Raw genomic sequence first — 19,058 nt, 5'->3', positions numbered from 1 at the left:
AAAAACAAGGTCTGGGGCTGCGGCTTGGAGCGAAAGCCCTGGGCACAAACCCCAGGCGGAGGGAGAGGCACCTCCCTTACAAACGGACAGGCGACCTTGGAAATGACCGGCTGTGAGGCCCTGCCAGGCCGCTCCACAAGCCTGAGAGTGGCGCCCTCCTGAGCTTCCCCAGCACCGGCCCCACTAGTTTATGTATTGCGCATTTAGAAGCAACAAGCTCAACCTTCAAAACACACAAGATTTTGTGTACAATAAATAGTAATAGTCTAATCCAACTTTTAAAAATATACCATTTCTATAACACTGACCATACTAGTTTGAATTAAGCGGCTGTCTTTGAAAAATATCCATTTTCTTTTTACAGAGCAGCAAAAATTGTTTCCCAAATCTGTATAAGAGATTTAGAAACATTTTATTTCCAAGTAATTTTAGGAGTTCTTTCTTCCAGTCAAGTTTTAGAGAGCATAATTTTCTCATTTATCTTCTAAAAAAGAAATATATTCCTGAGTTAAAGTAAGTCGATAGATGTGGTAAAGAAAATGCTTTTTCAAGAGAACTGTCCTAAAAAAAAAAAATCAATCTTCTTAACTAAAAATTTAAGGGAGTTAGAATGTCTGACTTGAAGTCCTTAGTGCCTGCAGAGACATTTTGGCATTTCTTATGGAGCAAACTGAAATACCTCAGAAAGGAGAGGAACCGCAAAGTGAATTAGTAATACGGCCATACAGCTGGCATTTGAAAAGGAATAGATTTTACTTGAAATCATTTATCTTCTTTATTAGCGACTTATTTTTTGCTTTAATGAAATTTATAAGTAAAACTTCACTTGTGATGCAATCTGAAAATTTATGATTGCTGTAGAAGTTTTAGACTTTCAGGAAGCTGTTAACAAATGGGAATTCTGTATTATCTTAGTGCCCTCACGGGAAATACAAACTCAAACAAGATGTAGTATAAAAGACCAACAGTTGGACTGGGAATGCTCCTCAGTGGTAGAGCATCTGCCTGGTTCAATACCCAGCACCGCCAAAACAGAACACAAGTGATAGCACGGGCAGCAGAAGTTCTATTTTAAGCAGCAACACTGCAGGTGATATAGAATGAAGCAAAATTAAATTTCAGTCAACACACTGGATAACTGAGCTTATTCATGCCAAGCCGCTTTCTCATCCCCACACTACTAAATGTCACTGTCATTCGCTCCAACTCAAAGGTTTCTGCAGTTCCACCAGGAAGGAAGGGTCCAGAAGAAACAGGAGGCAGCAAGGAAGAGACACCTTCAACACTTTTCTAGCTTGTTTTGACTTATGTATCATTTTGTTTTCCTCCGCTATACTAAATAATTGAGAAGTGACTAAACCGCAAATGATTTTCAGGCATTATATATTTAAAACATGGAATTTATAGTCTCTTTCCTTCTACAGTGATCACTGAGGGAAATAGGTGACAAAAGCATTTTGATTCAGTATTATTTTATTTATAGCCATGGACATGTTCTTTAGTTAGTAAGCTAAAATGCTAAAAATAAAAATTTAAATTAGTGATGCCATCTTATATAGAACAGACACTATAATTTCAATTGTTCCTTTAGAATAAATTATATTCAGAGGGAGTTCAGACTACATTCATAAGCACAACCAGAACAACATTCATTAGTCTAAGTCAAGTCTTTCAAACATTTTATCCTTCACAGACAAAACTTGTAGAGGACCGGGCATCAATTATAAAAATAGCAAACTTCAAATTTATTCCTGACTACTATACAAACTAACCTAACCTTCGTGGCATTCAGGGCTCGGAGTGCAGTCCAGGGACAGTGCCTGCCCAGCAGCAGAAGACCGAGTTCCGAGTTCAGTCTCCCACACTCAGAAACTGCGTATCCATTCCTACTTGGCCGCCTATTTCCTCCGGTCCACTCCCAAAGGCTTTAAGTAGTCAATACTGACAGTATCAGTACCCACACTCATTCCTTCTGATCTATTTATTAGCAGTTATTTTCCTAGCAAGTCTTTTTACTGATTCATACTATGAGTAACATCCATGTCTCTTCTAAAATCGATTTATTTTTGTATGTATTTAAATAAAAACACTGCAAAGCTGCACCACATCATCTTTACTAATGTACTTATAATTTCTTTTTGTAATGTGCCTTTGACTTCCCTATTTTTTATTGTATTTTTGTTTTGTTTTGTTTTGTTTTGTTTTTGAGACACGGTCTCACTGGGTCTCGCTATGCAGTTGAGACTGACCTGGAACTCACTATGTAGCCCAGGCTGGTCTCAAACTCACAGCAGTCCTCCTGCCTCAGCCTCCCAAGTGCTAGGATTACAGGCGTGTGCCACCACGTCCAGCTCCCTATTTTTGATGAACAGATTACTGATAGAAATTTTAAAATACCCTAAAAGAGAGTGTTTTTAAAAAAAACAGAACACATAGTTCTGTTGACCTCAGAAAACTCTGAGGGCCATCTGCTTTTCTTTTCTGAGGCAGTGTAGGAGGACAGTAACTGCTACGCCCCCAGGTCCCCATGCCCACACCTGGCAGTCGTCCACCTTCGTCCTCATCACCCCTTTCATGTACTCCTTGTCCATGGTGGGGGAGACGCCGAAACTGTTCCCCATGCACAGGATCTCCGCCTTCCCGTCCGGGTAAGTCACCTCCACAGAGCCGTTGAGAATCACAGACCAGGAGTCCAGCTAGTCAGGAGACACAGGACAAAGCAGAGAACGGTGTTGGGCCTACAGTGCAAAGCCAGCACTGCAGCACAAGCAAAAGCCTCCAACCTCTACAGCCATATCGTCTGGAATGCTAGATACAGAGCGGACAGCCACGTGAAAGAGGCTGGGACGCTGTGACCAAACTACTATCTCACAATCCTGTCCGGCTGGGGTGCTGAGACCCTCAGCAGAAGCCCGCGCATGGGGAGACACAGACCGACCTCTTCGCCGTCATTCAGCACGATGGTGCCCGCTCGTTCCACCACGGCGAACACCATCACAGCACAGAGCTCCCGCCGCACCGACATCGTCATGTTCGCGAAGGCGGGCAGCTGGTGCATGAATTCCAAGAGTTGTTCTGAAAAACAACACACGCCCCATGTCAGAACTACAACTTTTACCAAGACAAGTCTTCAGAAACAATGCTTTAACCTGGGTGCTGTGGTGCACGCCTGTAATCCTAACCACCCAGGAGGTTGAGGCAGGGGGATTCCAAGTTTGAGGCCAACCTGGGCAACTTAGCGAGACCTTGTATCCAAATAAAAGGGGCTGGGAATGTAGCACAGCGCTCTGTGGGTCAATTCCCGGGACGGAACAACAACAGCAAAGACTCTCAATGCTTTAGGGTCCTTTCTTTGTCAATGCTGTAAAGCTTTACATACTGATTTAGTATAGGTGAACCTCTGGCAGGTTTACAAAGACCTGTTACCGTGGACGTGGTGACATCTCCTTGTCACTCCAAGGTGACACCGAGGAAGTGACTAGACCTCAAATGGGGAATTCCAATTAGAAATGAGCTGTGATCTTGTTTACACATATCAAGAGCTGGCTGGAATGAAACGAAGCTCTGAGAATTTTCCAGTAAGTCAGTAGGCCCATTCTAGAGCCTTTTGGATAGGTAGATAACCAAAATGTTTAGCAGGAATAGCTGCCTTTAATTCAAAAATATCCCAAGGAAGATTTTCTATGGATCAAGAAAATTTATAAAAATGAGACATTTAAAAATTTACAACATGCTGTGATCAATAAAAGTGAGAACTGATATGGCATTGCTTGTCCCGCAGTGACATCACAGAGCAGCGTGGACTTCCGGCTCTCGAGTCCCGTGAGCCCCTATTATTACGGCTCCTCACCAAGTGCCTGCCGGGTCCTCGCCCTACTCTTGCCCATGGCTCCCCGGAGTGTGTGCTTTCTATTTCAGGGAGAAGTCGAAGTTCTGGCAGACACGTGACAGGACTCCAGCCTGCCTCCCTCCAATGCTCACGGGGGACTCCATGGGCTCACGCGTGCACTGGGCCTTCTAGTATCTGCTGGAAAGTTATTAATTCCCCCAAGGCCTCATTTTCTCATTTGCAAAATAGTATTGTAGCTACCTCCATTGGTAGTTGTGAAAATCAAGTACAATAATAAACGATCAGAGTAAATGCTCAATAAATGAGAACTGCTACTGTCATTATTACAGCCACATCATTCAACCTCTCAGCTAAATAAAGACGCTGCACTGTTCTTGTCACCCACGTAATCAAACTGTCCCTGTGTACATTCCTCTTGTGAAAACTGAGGGATCCATTTTGTTACCGAATGTATTTGGAAATTGCTAAAGATAAGTACAACAGAAGGATGCATTGTGCGAAAGCATGACACCTCCAGGACACACAGGATGGCTCCCTCTGGCTTTAGGACTCTGCATCTCCCCTGCACAGACTTTCCATGCAACAAGGGCTGTGGCCATCGGAAGGGTAACAAAGATGAGTGTTACCCAGGGAGTCTGTCCAACAGGACCCTGTTCTTCACCCTGACCCAGACTTGTGTACGTGTCGGCGATTCCTTTACTGCTGCAACCTGCATTTGTTTAAAAAAGAAGGAAAAATACCACAACATATCACTGCTAGAAGAACAAACTCTGGGATAAGTAGGTGTGTCTGTGTCCTGCCTCTAAACAGGTGTAGTCCTGGGGAGGGTGGAAAAGCCATTCTGAGTCCCACTCAGGATGTGACCCATGTGTGCCCATAGGAAAGGTGGGAACCGGTGCCTCGCACATGCCTGGGAACAGGCGCATGAGGAGGCACAGTTGGTCCTGCTGCTCCTGGCCCATTCGCACCAGGAGGTGCTATGGGCACGGCCACGGACACGACCTTTCTCCTCCCCTAGCAATATTCATGGCTTTAAAGAAAGTGAGGCTAAGAAATTAACCATTTGTCAGAAAAGTTCTGAATTTACATGTTCACATGGCCAAAGTCAAATCGTTTTCACATCTGATTGGAGATAATGAATGGAGAAGACGTAAAACCCCCGCTAACACTTGTAGAATGCTTTTAAAGTGACTGCGCGACCCAGCCTCGCTTTGTGTCAGATCCCCGGCTGCCAGGGGCTGTGTCAAGCTGTTGTCTCTACGTCCCCCAGCCTCCCGTGTCAGAGGCGGAGGTGTGGCGGTGTGGAGGTGTGGGGGCGGCCGCATCAGTGGATTAGTGTGCTGTTAGGAGGCAGGGCCTCCTGGAAGAGGGGGATCTCGGCGCCACCAGACTGAAGGGTTCATCTCCCCTCCGGCACACCTCCTTTCTGGCTCTGCTTCCGCCAGCCACGGGTGAGCACCTTTCCCGGTCGGGCCCTCTGCCCTCAGTCCCGCCTCAGAGGCAGCCCTCCTTTAAGCTGCAGGTGCTGGGTGTGCTGGCCCAGGCAGAGGACAACGTCTGAGACAGGGCCATGAAATCAACCTGTGATACGAGAGCAGTGACCAGCACTGAAAAGAGCAGGGAGATAGAAAGTCTCACTGCTTGTAAGAGTAAACAGTAGGAGAGACAGGAAAGATCTGGTATCAGTAAGGGCACAGTTCTCTCGGCTCACATGGAAGACTGGGGACACAAGTGCTTCACCAGGCAACGTCCGAGAGTGTGTAAGAATTGAGCGCCCAACAGTTCCCAATCACTGGGTGTACAGTGACTTCTACATGACCATGTATTACAGTAGGGGCAAGAGCAGCTCAATAAAAACACATTCTCTACAGCCCACCTTTGAAAATATAATAAATATAAAATAGAAACATTTGGCTTAAGCTAAACTGGGACAGTGCCGCAGGGACCGTACGCAGTTTAAGGGATCAAGAAGGCTAAGAAATCAGAGCTTCCGTGGTACGAGGGCGGTCCTAGGACAGAGAAAGGGGAGGCTGCAGGGGATGGATGGGGAGCGGGAAGACGTCCTTTCTACTGTTTACAAGAATCTATAGAATGATATCTCATCCAGGATGCACTACTGGGATAGACTCTAGTTTGTCATAAAAGGAATATTCCTGTTTAAGAAAAATATTAATCTTATAAAAAATTTTCTAATCAGTATGACACAAAGAAAAAAACAACCAAATTACAGATACCAGAAGCTTATCTTAGTTTGCTTGATTCAATTTTATATTAAAAATGCTTACGGCCAGGGATTTAGCTCAGTGGTTCTACAGCCTGCCTCAAAGTGCAAGGACCTGAGTTCGATCCCTGGTTTAAAAAAAAAAAAAAAAAAAAAAACTGCAAAAATGCTTAGGGCTGGGGATTTAGCTCAGTGGTTCTGCTGCCTGCCTCACAAGCACAAGGGCCGGAGTTCACCCCCCGGTACCAAAAAAAAAAAAAAAAAATCTTAATACTAGGAGTTTTTAAAAAGTCTAGAGTTTTCAGTGATACACAAAGTAGGGAGAAAAGGAATTATTTGAGAGATCAAAGTACTTATCTGTCTTAATATTTCAAGTCCACAAAACAGCAAATAAATGTTACAATCATTCCGTAACTGAGTACTACAAAGCGGTACACTGTAGAGCATAAGGGAATGAAAAGTCCCTCCCTTTGGCCAACTGAAACAAGGCACACAAAAGAAACTACAGGCGCCCAGAAGGAATTTTTCTCTTCGTGCAGTTGTCCAAAATACAATTGTGTGAACAATGAAGACACACTCTCTTTATCGCTCTCCTGCCTTTTTACAGAGGCAGAGGAAGGCAGCTGGAGGGGGGCATCCCGAGAGCCCCGACACGCCAGCGCCTGCGGTCCCTAGAGAGGTGTGTTTTAGCCGAGCACTCAGCACAGGCATGAAAGCACGCTCCTTCGTGGCCTCCCTTGCTCATGTACGTGCACACACTGTAGCACATGCGTTCACGTTCCTTGTGGGGAACTGGTATGTGTGCAAAATACATCAATTCCTCTTTCATCCCTCTCTCCCCCATCCACCTCAGGATCCCCTTCCCTTCCAAGAACATTCTCGCTCCCTACTTCCTGTCATGTCTTTTATTTTGTTCTCCATTTATACTTTAGGTTTTTCATATCAAGGAAACCATGTGACACCAAAGCTTGTGCATCATTAGGGCTGCAAAGTGCACATCTTACAAATTAACTATCTTTAATAGCTTTATTTTGAAGGAAACAAAATACAAGGTCTTTCAAGTTCTCCTTAGGAAAAAAACCATGCCCTTCAGCTTTCTCTTGAATTTAAGCAATGTATTATTTTAAACAAATGTATGTTTGATAGCAGCAAGTATCAGAGTTATCACTGCTTGTAAGGCAATTGGTATTCAAATAAATGTTTATATTGACAGGCTCGTTAAAAAGAAAAAAGAAAAGAGCAGATAAGACAAGAAAGGTTACTGGGCACAGTGGCGTGTTCCTACAGTCCCAGCCACTATGTAGGAGGCTGAGGCAGGAGAATTGCTGGAACCATGCCTAGACAACATAGTGAGATCCCTGAAAACAGGAATGGAGAAAACAAGAAAGGAAAAAGGAAAAGAAAACAAAGGAGCATGCTTTGGATTTATCCAAAGCACAAATTCTGCTTTCCAGACAAATCAGGGAGCAGGCTGCTCAGATGTGAGGTGAAAGGCATAAATTTCCAGGAAAGACATGAAATACAATGCACTTCTCCCATAATCTGTTCTTTCGAGATGAATGGGTTAAAGAGCATGTATGGATCCTTGCAAAAGGGCTGCTTCCGAAAGAATCCCTTCAGAAGCAAGGTCCCATCTGCCGGGGATTTAGCTCAGTGGTTCTGCTGCCTGCCTTGCAAGCACAAGGACCCGAATTTGATCCCCAGTACAAAACACACACACACACGCACACACACACACACACACACACACACACACACACACACACACAAAACATAATCCACCTTAGAGGCAAGGTTCTACATCAAGACGGCAACCTGGACACACTTTTTTATTTGTTTTTTGAGACAGGGTCTCACTATGTAGTTGAGACTGACCTGGAACTCACTATGTAGCCCAGGCTGGTCTCAAACTCACAGGGATCCTCCTGCCTCAGCCTCCCGGCGTGCACCACCACTTCTGATTCCCGTCCTTCCTTACAAGGACAGGGAAAGTTTTGAAAAAGAGCAGCAGGCCATTATCAAAGAAAAGGAGACCAAACGCCAGTTTTAGATGCTGGAAGTCAAATGAACACGCTGGCCACATCCACAAGGAAGCGAAACCGGACGTCTTCATGAGTGCAACTGAGAGACATCTCCTGGTCCACGCCTGGGCATCCCGGCCACAGCCCTGCCTCCCCTGCTCCATACCAGCCTGGTGCGTCACCCCCAGGGCTAACACAAAGTGCTCAGTGTGAGAGGGAGCGGCCCGCACTGGCAGGGTGCAGACCTGTGTGAGACAGTCACTGCCTACAACGATGCGCGCCCACAGTCAGCAACTCCCACACGTGACTCCAAGGAAACTTCACAAGGCTGACCCCGGTCAGCTCCGGTTTTCCCGCTGTAACTGGCTAGCGCGTGCACATAGTCTAAATGGGTGTCCTAGGTACACTCCGCACGTTCCACCGCACCTTCCCGCATCCAGCCCCTTGAGGTCCCTGGTTTTCATCAAAGACACAGGGCTCAGAGAGCTGGCAGAGTGGGGGCAGACGGACCCCCGGGGACAGGCTCGGGTGGGGTGGGTGTCTCACTCATCTCCACCATGACCCACCGTGTACCTCGGCCCCACAGCCACCATCTTCCCTAGCCCAGCCTCATTTTCAGGGTAGGAGCAAACTCACCGACACGACCAGGTGGAGCGACCACTGACAAAGTCTGCACAGACACGGGCTGACTGGGGCCAGCACTCACAGGGAAGTCAGCAGAAGAGGCACTCTGTGGAAGACTAACTTCTCTTTGGTCATAAACTGAGTTAAGAAGTTAGTTACATGTGGAAGAGTTTTATTGGGATATTTCACTCAGATAATTATTTTTAGACTCTCGAGGGCATGAAGTAAAAGTTTTCCACCTTTTTTCCAGTAAGTACTACAGGTTGCAAATTTCCTGCACGCTTCCGCCGCACTCACCGATGTCGTCGTCTGTCCTGTCGACCGGGTCCTTCTCCAGGCAGTCCCGCACGATGTCCCTGCTCATCAGAGGGTCCGAGGCCCTCTCGATGTCTTCCTCATCGTCATCATCCTCAGAGTCCACCGCCGTCTCCGGCAGCCCACTCAGGTCCATGTCCCCGGCCTCACTCTCTGTGGCCTTGAGACAGATGATACATTTTGAAACACTGAACAAATCAAGCTTTGGGGGTCCAAGGAGAAAGGAATAATTGTGGTTCAGTACAGTCTTATTTTTCTGTAACTAAGTTAGATGGGTCCAGCACCCAGCAACCAAGTACCAACAGTATACAAAAGAATGACTTAGACAGAACATGAGTGATTTCATCCTCTACTAAAATTCACCTTCTCATGGCATACGAAACAGAGTGGAACAAAGAAGAAAGGACAGTATTTGTTTGCTCCATCTTTCGTTTCCTTTTTTTTTTGGTACTGGGGATCAAACTCGGGACCTTGCACTTGCGAGGCAGGCATGGAACCACTGAGGTAAATCCCCAGCCCCTAGCTCCATTTTTCAAAGACAATGGTTAAGCCAAGAGCTGCACAGGGTGATGAAGTATGAATTCTGGGCAATTCCTCCCCCAGAAGAATTAGTGTGAATTTATTAATGCCAAGAAAACATCACCACTTCCCCTTAAGACAGTCTGTATGGAAAACCAAACACAAGTCAACGTTAACTAGATAAACACAGGAACCATGAACCGGACCACCCCAGTGACCGCTCGCAGATCACAAATCAAGCCTACAGGTGACACATTCTTTCTCCCCACTGACTGCACCATCACCCGATGTGTGGACACGGTCCTGGTCACCAGTGTCGCTCATTCAAAGACAGTCTCTGTCAAGCTTTCTGAGGACCAGACCTACTACCTACTACCTACTACCTACTACCTACTACCTTTTTAGGTCATTACTGTCAGTAATTGTGTATCTGCGTTACACTGGTCTTAGTCAACATGAAGATGGATTCACTGTTGGGAGTGAAAATGAACTTAATTAAAAGTTAACTACATTTCAAAATGAAGTACTAAACTCTGGAAAACATAACATAAATTTTGCAGAAAATGTGTACTACAAAGTTTATCAACTTTAAAATCGAAGCCCATATAATCTCCAAAGACAATAAATATCTCCAACAGTACGCAGATAAAGACTTTTAAAAAAAAGATTTCAAAATGCAAAATACTGAACCTGGTAATAATAATAAACACTGAATACTTACAATGTGCCAGGCACTGCTCTAAGTACCATGTATGAGTCGACTAATCCTTAAAACAACCCTAGGAAGTAAAAGTCACTAACTTTTACTGTTCTTTCAATACTATGGTGAAGAGAGATCATTTTCCCATATTCATTCTGATGATAAACTGTGGAACTGAGATTAGGACTCAGGAATTCTAGCTCCAGTCTTAAGCACAACCTAAGCTACCGCTTCCCATCTGACAGATACGAATGCAGCTTACAGGGCTGCTAGGCAAGGGCTCTACCACGGAGCCACCCTGCCACCCTCAGCCTACTGAAATCTTAAATGAAGAAATGACTTCCAAATGGTCCCTGCATTCATCTTTCTGACATTGAAGCTTCCAGCTCACTTGATCATAGCTGTTTGCTACCTCTATGTGTATTCCATTCTTAAAGAAGCGTTCATTCATTAAGCCAGCTACTTGGAATAAGCATCAGTTTTATTTTAACATAGTAAATTCTCTCCATAATACATTTTAAAAGAACATGATAAACAACTTTCCAGGAAACTACTAATCTCACAATACCACTGCCACGGGAATGAGATGATGTTGGAAACTGAGTAGTTTTAATGAATGCAGACTGGTCTCTAGGAGGAGAGGGCGCACTTCCAGGGCCTGAATCTCTGATTTTCCGAATTTATATCTGCTGAATAAACAGCCTCAGGGTGGTGGCTCCACACCTCACTCTACCATTCCCAGCAGGCTGTGGTGAAGCCACATAGCCTCTCCGACCCACACAGTTACCAACCCAAGTGCAGCTGCAGCTCCTCCCCGCTCCCAGGGCTCCCTCCGGGACAAATAAGCCAAGGAAGCCAGCCGCATCCCTGACAGGACGGAGGGCATGGCTCAGGGAGAGCCCTTGACCCTGTCCTCAAAGAAACGTAGTTTTCACCTTATCATATGCCTTCTACCTCTCCCCCTGTAAGCAGTGAGCCTGGTGCACAACATATATTTGCAAAATTTGACCAAAACAACCAACAAACTGTAAAACATCCCACCCACTTCCATACTTGTAAATAAATTTCCATCAGACTAATTTAGCAACTGTTAGATTCCAGCCAAATGATTAAGACAGTTCTTAAAATCCATTTATTTGGCATTTTTTAAAAGCTATCCATCAAGAAAAGGAATAAACCAAGGATATTTTACATGTCATAAGGCTGTAGTGAACTGTTAACTAAAACTAAAATTCTATACATGTTTTATGTTTAAGCACTTTAAAATAATTGCAAAAATATTTTTTGCTTGTTTAATGTCCCACACATACTGCCATTTGGAAGTTGTTTAATATCCTCAATGTAAATAAACTTTATGCAGAATTTTGAACATATAAATTTAACCCAAAATACCTAAGCCAGATCCTGCCAAAAATTTAACCTAGAAAGTTATACTGATGCTAAGTGAGACAAGACTAGGAACATTCCACTAATGTGCTTTACTTTAAATTTCCTTTAATAATGCATAAAGTACAAAAATATATTAGAAAAAATATATGTTTCAAGTCAACTTTGTGTATCAGAATTTATGTTCTTCAAAATTTTATACTGCCATATTTAGTAAGAAAATCTGTGTTAATATGATAGGCAAAGCAGTGTCATATTTAAGTACTTCTATACTCAATTACTAGAAGTTTAAACACTGTAAGGCACAGATACTTATATTTTCTTTTGTAAATTGCCTTTGAAGATTTATTTTTATGTTGTGAACTAAGCATTTTTCTTATTAACTTGCATAAATTATATTCTGACTTTAAACCTTGGTCTCAATGGTATCTTAATTAAAATGTTCTGATCACTTATTATAACATTACAAATTTGCTAACTCTGGAATTTATCCAACTATGACAAAGAGCTAGAATATAAAATTATCTTCCACCCCAAAGATCACATATTAAATAATCCACCATTTTCTTTGCTGATATCTTGGCACATGAGTTCCACTTTGCTTAAACTCTGTTCTATTGATCTATTTTTGAACAGCTATTTTAACCTTACCTAAGCCACTCGCAGAGCCCCACCACTCCACATTTAATCCTGTCTAGGGTGGCACTATCTCCTCTCTCCAAGGCGTCGCACCCTACCACCAATCCCGTCCTTCGAGCTTACTTCCCCTGCCTCTCAGGTAACCCATTCCCAACCTGAGCAGGCGTCTCAGTCTGCAGGACTCTGCTGCCTTCTGTGTCTAGTTCTCCTTTCTCCTGTCTTTATTTCCCTCGCATCCAGCCCGTATATACCTTAGTCCATTATTTCCAGTACATTTACGCAACACAGCTTTACCACAGGCCTTCAATTTCTTGGCCCTCTACTGAGCAGCTGCCATTCTAGCAGGCAGGCAGACAGGCATTTTGGTCAGAATCTAGGAAGGAGGTGAAGGGACTAGCCGGAAGAGACATCAAAATGCAGCATCTTCTTCACAGACAATAAAAAAAGGAAAGAGTGAATTAAGGGAAGAACCCTCTCAGGAGATGATGCTTGAAAATGAAGGCAGAAGAGAATCAGGTTATGAGGAAACACACTGCAGGAAGTCACAAAGCTGTGCTGGTAGAACAAGTGGCCACGTTGCATTGCGTGTCTTTGTATGGCACTCACTTACTAAAACTTCAGTTCTGGGTAAATCATACCTTCACTTCCTCTGTGCTTACTGTGAAGCAAACGACAACACAGCAAAGGAAACACTATGTATTTAAGGCACACACACAGCTCAGTTAAGCCTTCTCTGGTCAACAGATTGTCCTGCTCTTTGCAACTACTGCTCCAAAACTTGTCTCTCCCTAAAACGCTACCTGAGAACCCTCACAAGCTCAATAAAGAAATTCTTCAGGGAAAACACAGAAGCTCAAAGGCAAGCACTCCCAACTACCAACCTCTCTACTCCAACACCACCAAGATGTACCTACTTCTTCTATGGCCCACCGTGCCTTCCTGTTCTTGGGTCCGTCTCCTCCCGCCACGTCAGCAACACCTTTCCACTTGTCTCTCTCCCCTATAACAATGCTGAGTGTTGATGTCTGCACCCAGAGGAAAGGCCTCCTCCCATGCAAGGACCATACCAGCACTAAGGGACTGCCACGGGAGAGAGCTGTGCATCCCGAGTTATTCCAGAAGAAACTGGACGCCTGATGGTACAGAAACACGGAGGTGAAATGTGAGATGGGAAGCTGAATCCGGCCCGTCTGGGAGCCTTTCACCTTAAGAATTCCTGATTCGAGGAGAGCAGAAGTGGTCTACGGGGAAGCTCTACTATGTATCAACTGCAGGAACGAGTCTTAGATGGGCCCATGGGCTGCTCCTCCTGAGGATAAGCACAGGCCACTGCCTGCCACCAAGTCTGAAGTAACAGTCTCCGGGCTCAACCAAGCAATCCACAGGTGTGCAGGCCCCTTGCCCTGCCAAAGACCAGGCAGGACACAGGCTGCATGCTCCCGCTGTGTCAGAGGCATCTGGCAGTGAACCTGCGCCTCACTCGGCCTTCTCCAGCCAGAGATGGCAGCACTATCGTGAGGAACTTACCCAGCCTACTCAAGGCAACAGCACAGCATACTAGGACCCCTTCAAAATACATCTCCCTAAGTTATGTAAAGAAGTTGCTGGTTATTATAAATTTATATTCTAGCAGTTCCGATCATGTTTTCATATGTTTGCTGAGAGCAGTGATAATGACAACTGCTTTAATCTCGTTATATTCCCACCACAGATCTTCAAAATGTACAATAACAAATTTCAAAGTTTACAGGACAAGGACTTTGCGACATCTCCATATAAGCTACAGCACACCTTTTACTTACACTGTTCACTGTATAAGGGAACTCTTGAATATGCTTTTAAAATCAATTCTCAGAAATAGGGCACATGCATGTGTGTGTACCCAGCAGAAGTAAAACCACCAGCCCACTGCCTTCTCCAACACTGAAATAGACTCACTGCCCAAAGACTTCACAGTAAGTTAACACTGTATGGTTCAAAATACAAATCTGCAAAGTCATATTAAAGAAGCAGAAATTATATCTTACTGCAAAATAGTAAGTTCTTAATCAGCCAAGAATTTTAAAACGATTGTGATTATAGCTAACAAAATATTTTTGGAAATACTAGTTATTTACTACAGTAACTACAGAAAAGCATGTACTTCCATGATGAATGTAATCATGTACTGCAAAAATGTACCAGTAAAAACACTAAAAAGTTTAAAATTAAAAGAAAATTTTAATTCCTAAGTCTACTAAATTTAGAACTTAACATCTTTTACATGGTATTTTAATGGTTCATTTACTTTTAGTTAAAATTTCTTAAGAGGTTGCAGCACAACTCAGTGGTAGAGCAGTGTGGAAGAAGGAAGGGAGGAAGGTTAGGGGCAGAGAAGGAAGGCAGGCAAATCTGCTACAAAGGCATAAGTGTGTAGTTTTCCAATCAAGAGTCATCACCTACTAACAGCTACAGTCAAATGAATAAAACATTTAAAGAGAATCCCGCTGCAGCCACTCTGTTTAAAATTCTGTTAACAGAAGAGGCAAGTACAACTTGACAGCTCAACTTTCTAAACAAATATACATAAAACATGCCGTATGTCTACACAAAGCATGACCATTTGTGCTTTATATACATCCATGCACATATAATCCGCACACATGTACTTGCTGTGTACCAACTGAGAATGCAAGAAAATGAACCAAATGCCAGAGGAAACGTCCTCTTACCTGGTAAATATCAGAGAGGCTGCTGCTTCCAGAGTCGCTAGTGATGCTACATCCTGAGTGGCTGGAAGAGACGTGGGCCACCTGTGGGTGCAGACTGTCCGTGAGGTGCAGCTTTGTGAAATCTGCAGGAAGCTGCGGGGGGTGCAGACAGCTAGAATTATAATCTGAACCAAGGACTTCATGAAGACACTTTAATGTTGTAACACTGTACTCTATTTCAAATTCATAAAATACTATCCTATTTATCAATCACAAAATAAACTGTAATGTTTATGAGCATGCAATGAACTTTAAATAATACTAAATCCAATGCTTGAATGGGTAGGTTTGGTGATTAAAAGGACCTTGGAATAGCACCTAATTTAGTGATACAGTGTGCTTTTTACATGTCAATCAGCGAATTAACGCCACACTAGTAGTTGGCAATAACAAGTGCAACTTTGTGGCAAGAAACAGCTTAGACAAGAGGGCAGTTTAAAGGTTCTTTTATGATCAAAAGATGTTTGACAGTTTTTACAAATGAGCATCTTAGAATCAATAAACACAGTGTCGTACAAGTAACTGCACCTCCCCCCGTTTATCAAGGTTCTACTTTTTCACGTTTAAATAAAAACAGCTTCCACTAAAATAAGCAAGACTCACGAAGGATCCTTCAAATGCTGTAACACTCCTCATATATTAAAAGGAAGTGATTTTAAAAGGAAACATTCACACATCTGTTCATGCAGCATACATCTGCAGACCTCTTTCTGTGTGCTGGTCAGTTTGTGAGACTATAAGAAAATACTGCCCTCAGGAACCTTACACTCCCCTTCCAGTTATTACCACTCTTTTAAACTGGAAAAAGGGGGAGCTACATTTATTTACACGACCCTTACATTACTAGCTAGTAATGCATACAACATTTAAGACACGTGCTATCTGGCATCTTTAAATGCTAACAACATTCTCTATTTTCTGCCTGCATAACTGATCCTTGTTAGCTAGTAAATAATAAACACAAGGATGTATCATTAAAACTAAAAAAGGGATTACCTTAGTAACATTCTACCTCTCATCTGACCTTTATCTCCTCCACCCCTCCAAAAATCTGATGCTATTCCATAGATTAAGCCTCACCAGAGAGCTGATGCAGGACAATGATCGAATGGATTTTGCTACCTCAAAGCACCAAACAAACAAGCGAGATACATTTGTACTCCATGTTCACGCAGACCTGGCTCTGTAAACACATTGCACCAACCCTACCTTAAGTAGGGTATTTAACAATACTTACTGACAATCTGTTCAGAAATTTGTTTTAATTTTATGAGATACAAGGTACACAAAAGATTTAAACATGAATTTACTGGGGGGCTTTTGATTAGATGACACATAAACAGATAAGACATCTTATGATGGAGAAGCTGAAAGATGTTTTATCAAATGTGTAAAATCACTGTAAATATAACCAATCTTACCAAGAGAGTGTTCTCTTTTTAAAGCAATCACCAAAGATGCAAAATAGCATAAAATTGAGAAGAATAACAATTTCTCTATAATAAATAAAAAGGCAAACACCTCTAACTCCAGAATTGATCTGTTTTATTCATAATGCAGACTAGGGAAACGTTTGTAGGATCTCTTCAGGAATAATCTGCAGACAGATGTGTACAGACACGTACTAAGCACTACGATTCTACATGGAGCTAAGTGATGGTTATCAGGCATTAAAATAATGTGTCCACTGACCAGATACATACCCTTCCCCACCCAGCTACACTTTCACGTAGTTCAGTCACCTACTGCGATGGGGAAACACACAGCTCAGAGGTTTAAAAGGCATCCACCAAGACCTACAACTGCAGAACAATGAACAGATTTCTACTGCTTTTATTTCACAGTCACAACTTTGGCTGACCTGTGCCACACACCCTGGCTCTTTTTCAACTAACCTCATGTCTACTGAACTTTTATTCACTAAGATACCTTTTAAACTCGTGTAAGACCCATGCCTAGTGGAGAGGACACCTTCGGGGAGGACAGGCCCGGCCAGCACAGATCTAAGGGCCACTCGGCTGTCAGGCCCTCACCTGGGAAGACTGTCAGAGACACAGAAATCGTTCACTCTGAAAATGGGGTTTATTTAATAAATACTGAGTATTCGATATGTGAGATACTCCACTATGGGCAGAGGTTAAACAAGTGAGTGAGCCATTCCAAATTCCAAATGTAGAAAAAGATATAATGATAGGCGGTAATAAGGATTAGAAAAATCACACCTGGTTTTTAAGCATTTTAGTTTCTCCCCTTTCCCCACCACCTGTGTGTCTTTTATAAAACGGCATGAAGTGATGTATTAAACTCGAGAGTAAATACACACATAATTAGCATTAACTGAGTAGTTCTTTATATTAGAAATGAGAGCATACACCTCATGTCCACGAAACCTTGGAGTCTTCCCATAAATCAGGAAAACAACATTGCGTTCAATCTACTGACAGTGCATACCAGTCAAGGTCACAGAAAGGGCGATGTCCCCACCAGCACGCCTGTGAACTGGGCGGAGCCTGAGAGGAGCCCATCTGGCCCCCGCCATACGTGCCACATGGATGGAAAAGTAGCTGGACACCCAGGTCTAAAGAAACTGGGGTTTTTAAGAGGCAAAAACAAAATCAACACTAAAAAAATAAATCAAACAATAACTTTCCACCATCAGTAATGAGCTAGCTGAGAAAGATCAGGAAAATAACTTCACTTACAATAACTTCAAGCAACAGCAGCAGCAACAACAACAAACAACTAGAGCCCCACCTAACCAAGGGAGTGAGATCCCTACGAGGAAAACTATGGAACACTGACACAAGAAACTGAAGAAGACGGAGAGGACAGAAAGACCTCCTGTGTTCACAGACTGGAGGGGTCAATATTGTTAGAACAGCCACATTACAAAAAGTGATCTACAGATTCAATGCAGTTCGCAACAAAATCACAATGACATTCTTCACAGAACTAGAAAAATACAAACCTAAAATTCACAAGGAAACACAAAAGACTCCAAATAGCCAAAGCAATCCTAAGCAAAAAGAACAAGGCTGGGGGCGTCACAATCCCCACATCCAAATTATGCTACAAAACCTTTTGGGCTCACTGGCACCCACCCGAAATCCTAGCACTTTGGGAGACTGAGGCAAAAGGTCCAAGGGTTTTAGTCCCCCCTGTGCAACTTCTATTGAGAGTCTGCCTCAAAATAATGCTTTCAAACAATGAAAAGGGTCTGAGGATGTAGCTCAGTGAGGCAAAGGGTACATGGGTTTGATCCCCAGCACCACACACACACCAATCACAAATTACACTGCAAAACCATAATGACAAAACCAGCCTGGTGCTGACACAAGAGCAGACCAATGGAAGAGAAGACAGACACAACTGATGTGGGCAGCACAGCCCCCGAAGCCAGCCCGAAAGAGCGGGCGGAGGTGCACTTTGTGGATTTGCTGCCGACATGGGAACCATGTGAAGGGTCCGAGATTCCACAACGTACGGTTTTCATCTCAGGACCACTAGAGCAGCCCAGAGGCTAAAAAGCAACAGCAGACGAAAACAAAGTGAAGATGCTGTGCAGCGAGGGAACTGTAACTGAGCGCTTCCCACCTTACTGCCCGCCCAGGTTCCCAGGTGGCCGCCTCCAGCGAGGCCCACACCACACTCCTGGTGGGAGACTTCACAAGAGGAGAAGCAATCAGTACAGCACTGGACAGTTTCTCTACGTTGCTCTGACGTACCGGGGAAAACGCTGAGACCTTGTTTTTGTCCATTTTTCACACACGTTTTGAAAGCCCGAGTTGCGACAATGAGATGAATTTACGGTCATAAAGCACAGGAATTGCTAGGAAGCGTGCTGTCAGCACAGGGGAGGCACCGCAGGTCAGAGTGCTGTCAGAGCGGAAGGCCAGGCTCCACTCAGACAGCACAGCGAGGCACACGTCAGGTCTGAGCAGTCAGAAGACTTGCAGCCGGCGGTGGTGGCACACGCCTGAAATCCAGCATTCTGGAGACTAACGCAGGAACATGGAAGGCCTGAGCCCCACCC

The 19,058-nt window shown here is 43.8% G+C and overlaps 1 protein-coding gene across 1 annotated transcript in view; it reads right to left on the bottom strand.

The window, feature by feature from the left end:
• The window catches only part of LOC104864779 (rap guanine nucleotide exchange factor 2), a 50,277-nt gene that overhangs the window by 2,591 nt on the left and 28,628 nt on the right, over positions 1 to 19,058 (bottom strand). The window contains exons 2-5 of the mRNA XM_010627992.2: positions 14,987 to 15,118; positions 9,014 to 9,191; positions 2,939 to 3,075; positions 2,538 to 2,696 (exon numbers count right to left, since the gene is read on the bottom strand). Coding sequence (XP_010626294.1) covers positions 2,538 to 2,696; positions 2,939 to 3,075; positions 9,014 to 9,191; positions 14,987 to 15,118 — 606 coding nt within the window. The remainder of the gene's footprint in view (positions 1 to 2,537; positions 2,697 to 2,938; positions 3,076 to 9,013; positions 9,192 to 14,986; positions 15,119 to 19,058) is intronic.

The sequence above is a fragment of the Fukomys damarensis genome, unplaced genomic scaffold (genome assembly GCF_012274545.1).
Source record: "Fukomys damarensis isolate Sample0158 unplaced genomic scaffold, DMR_v1.0_HiC HiC_scaffold_38, whole genome shotgun sequence".
NCBI classification, from domain to species: Eukaryota; Metazoa; Chordata; class Mammalia; order Rodentia; family Bathyergidae; genus Fukomys; species Fukomys damarensis.
Note: the sequence above shows the minus strand (reverse complement) of the source record. Positions and strands in the feature narration are given on the sequence as shown.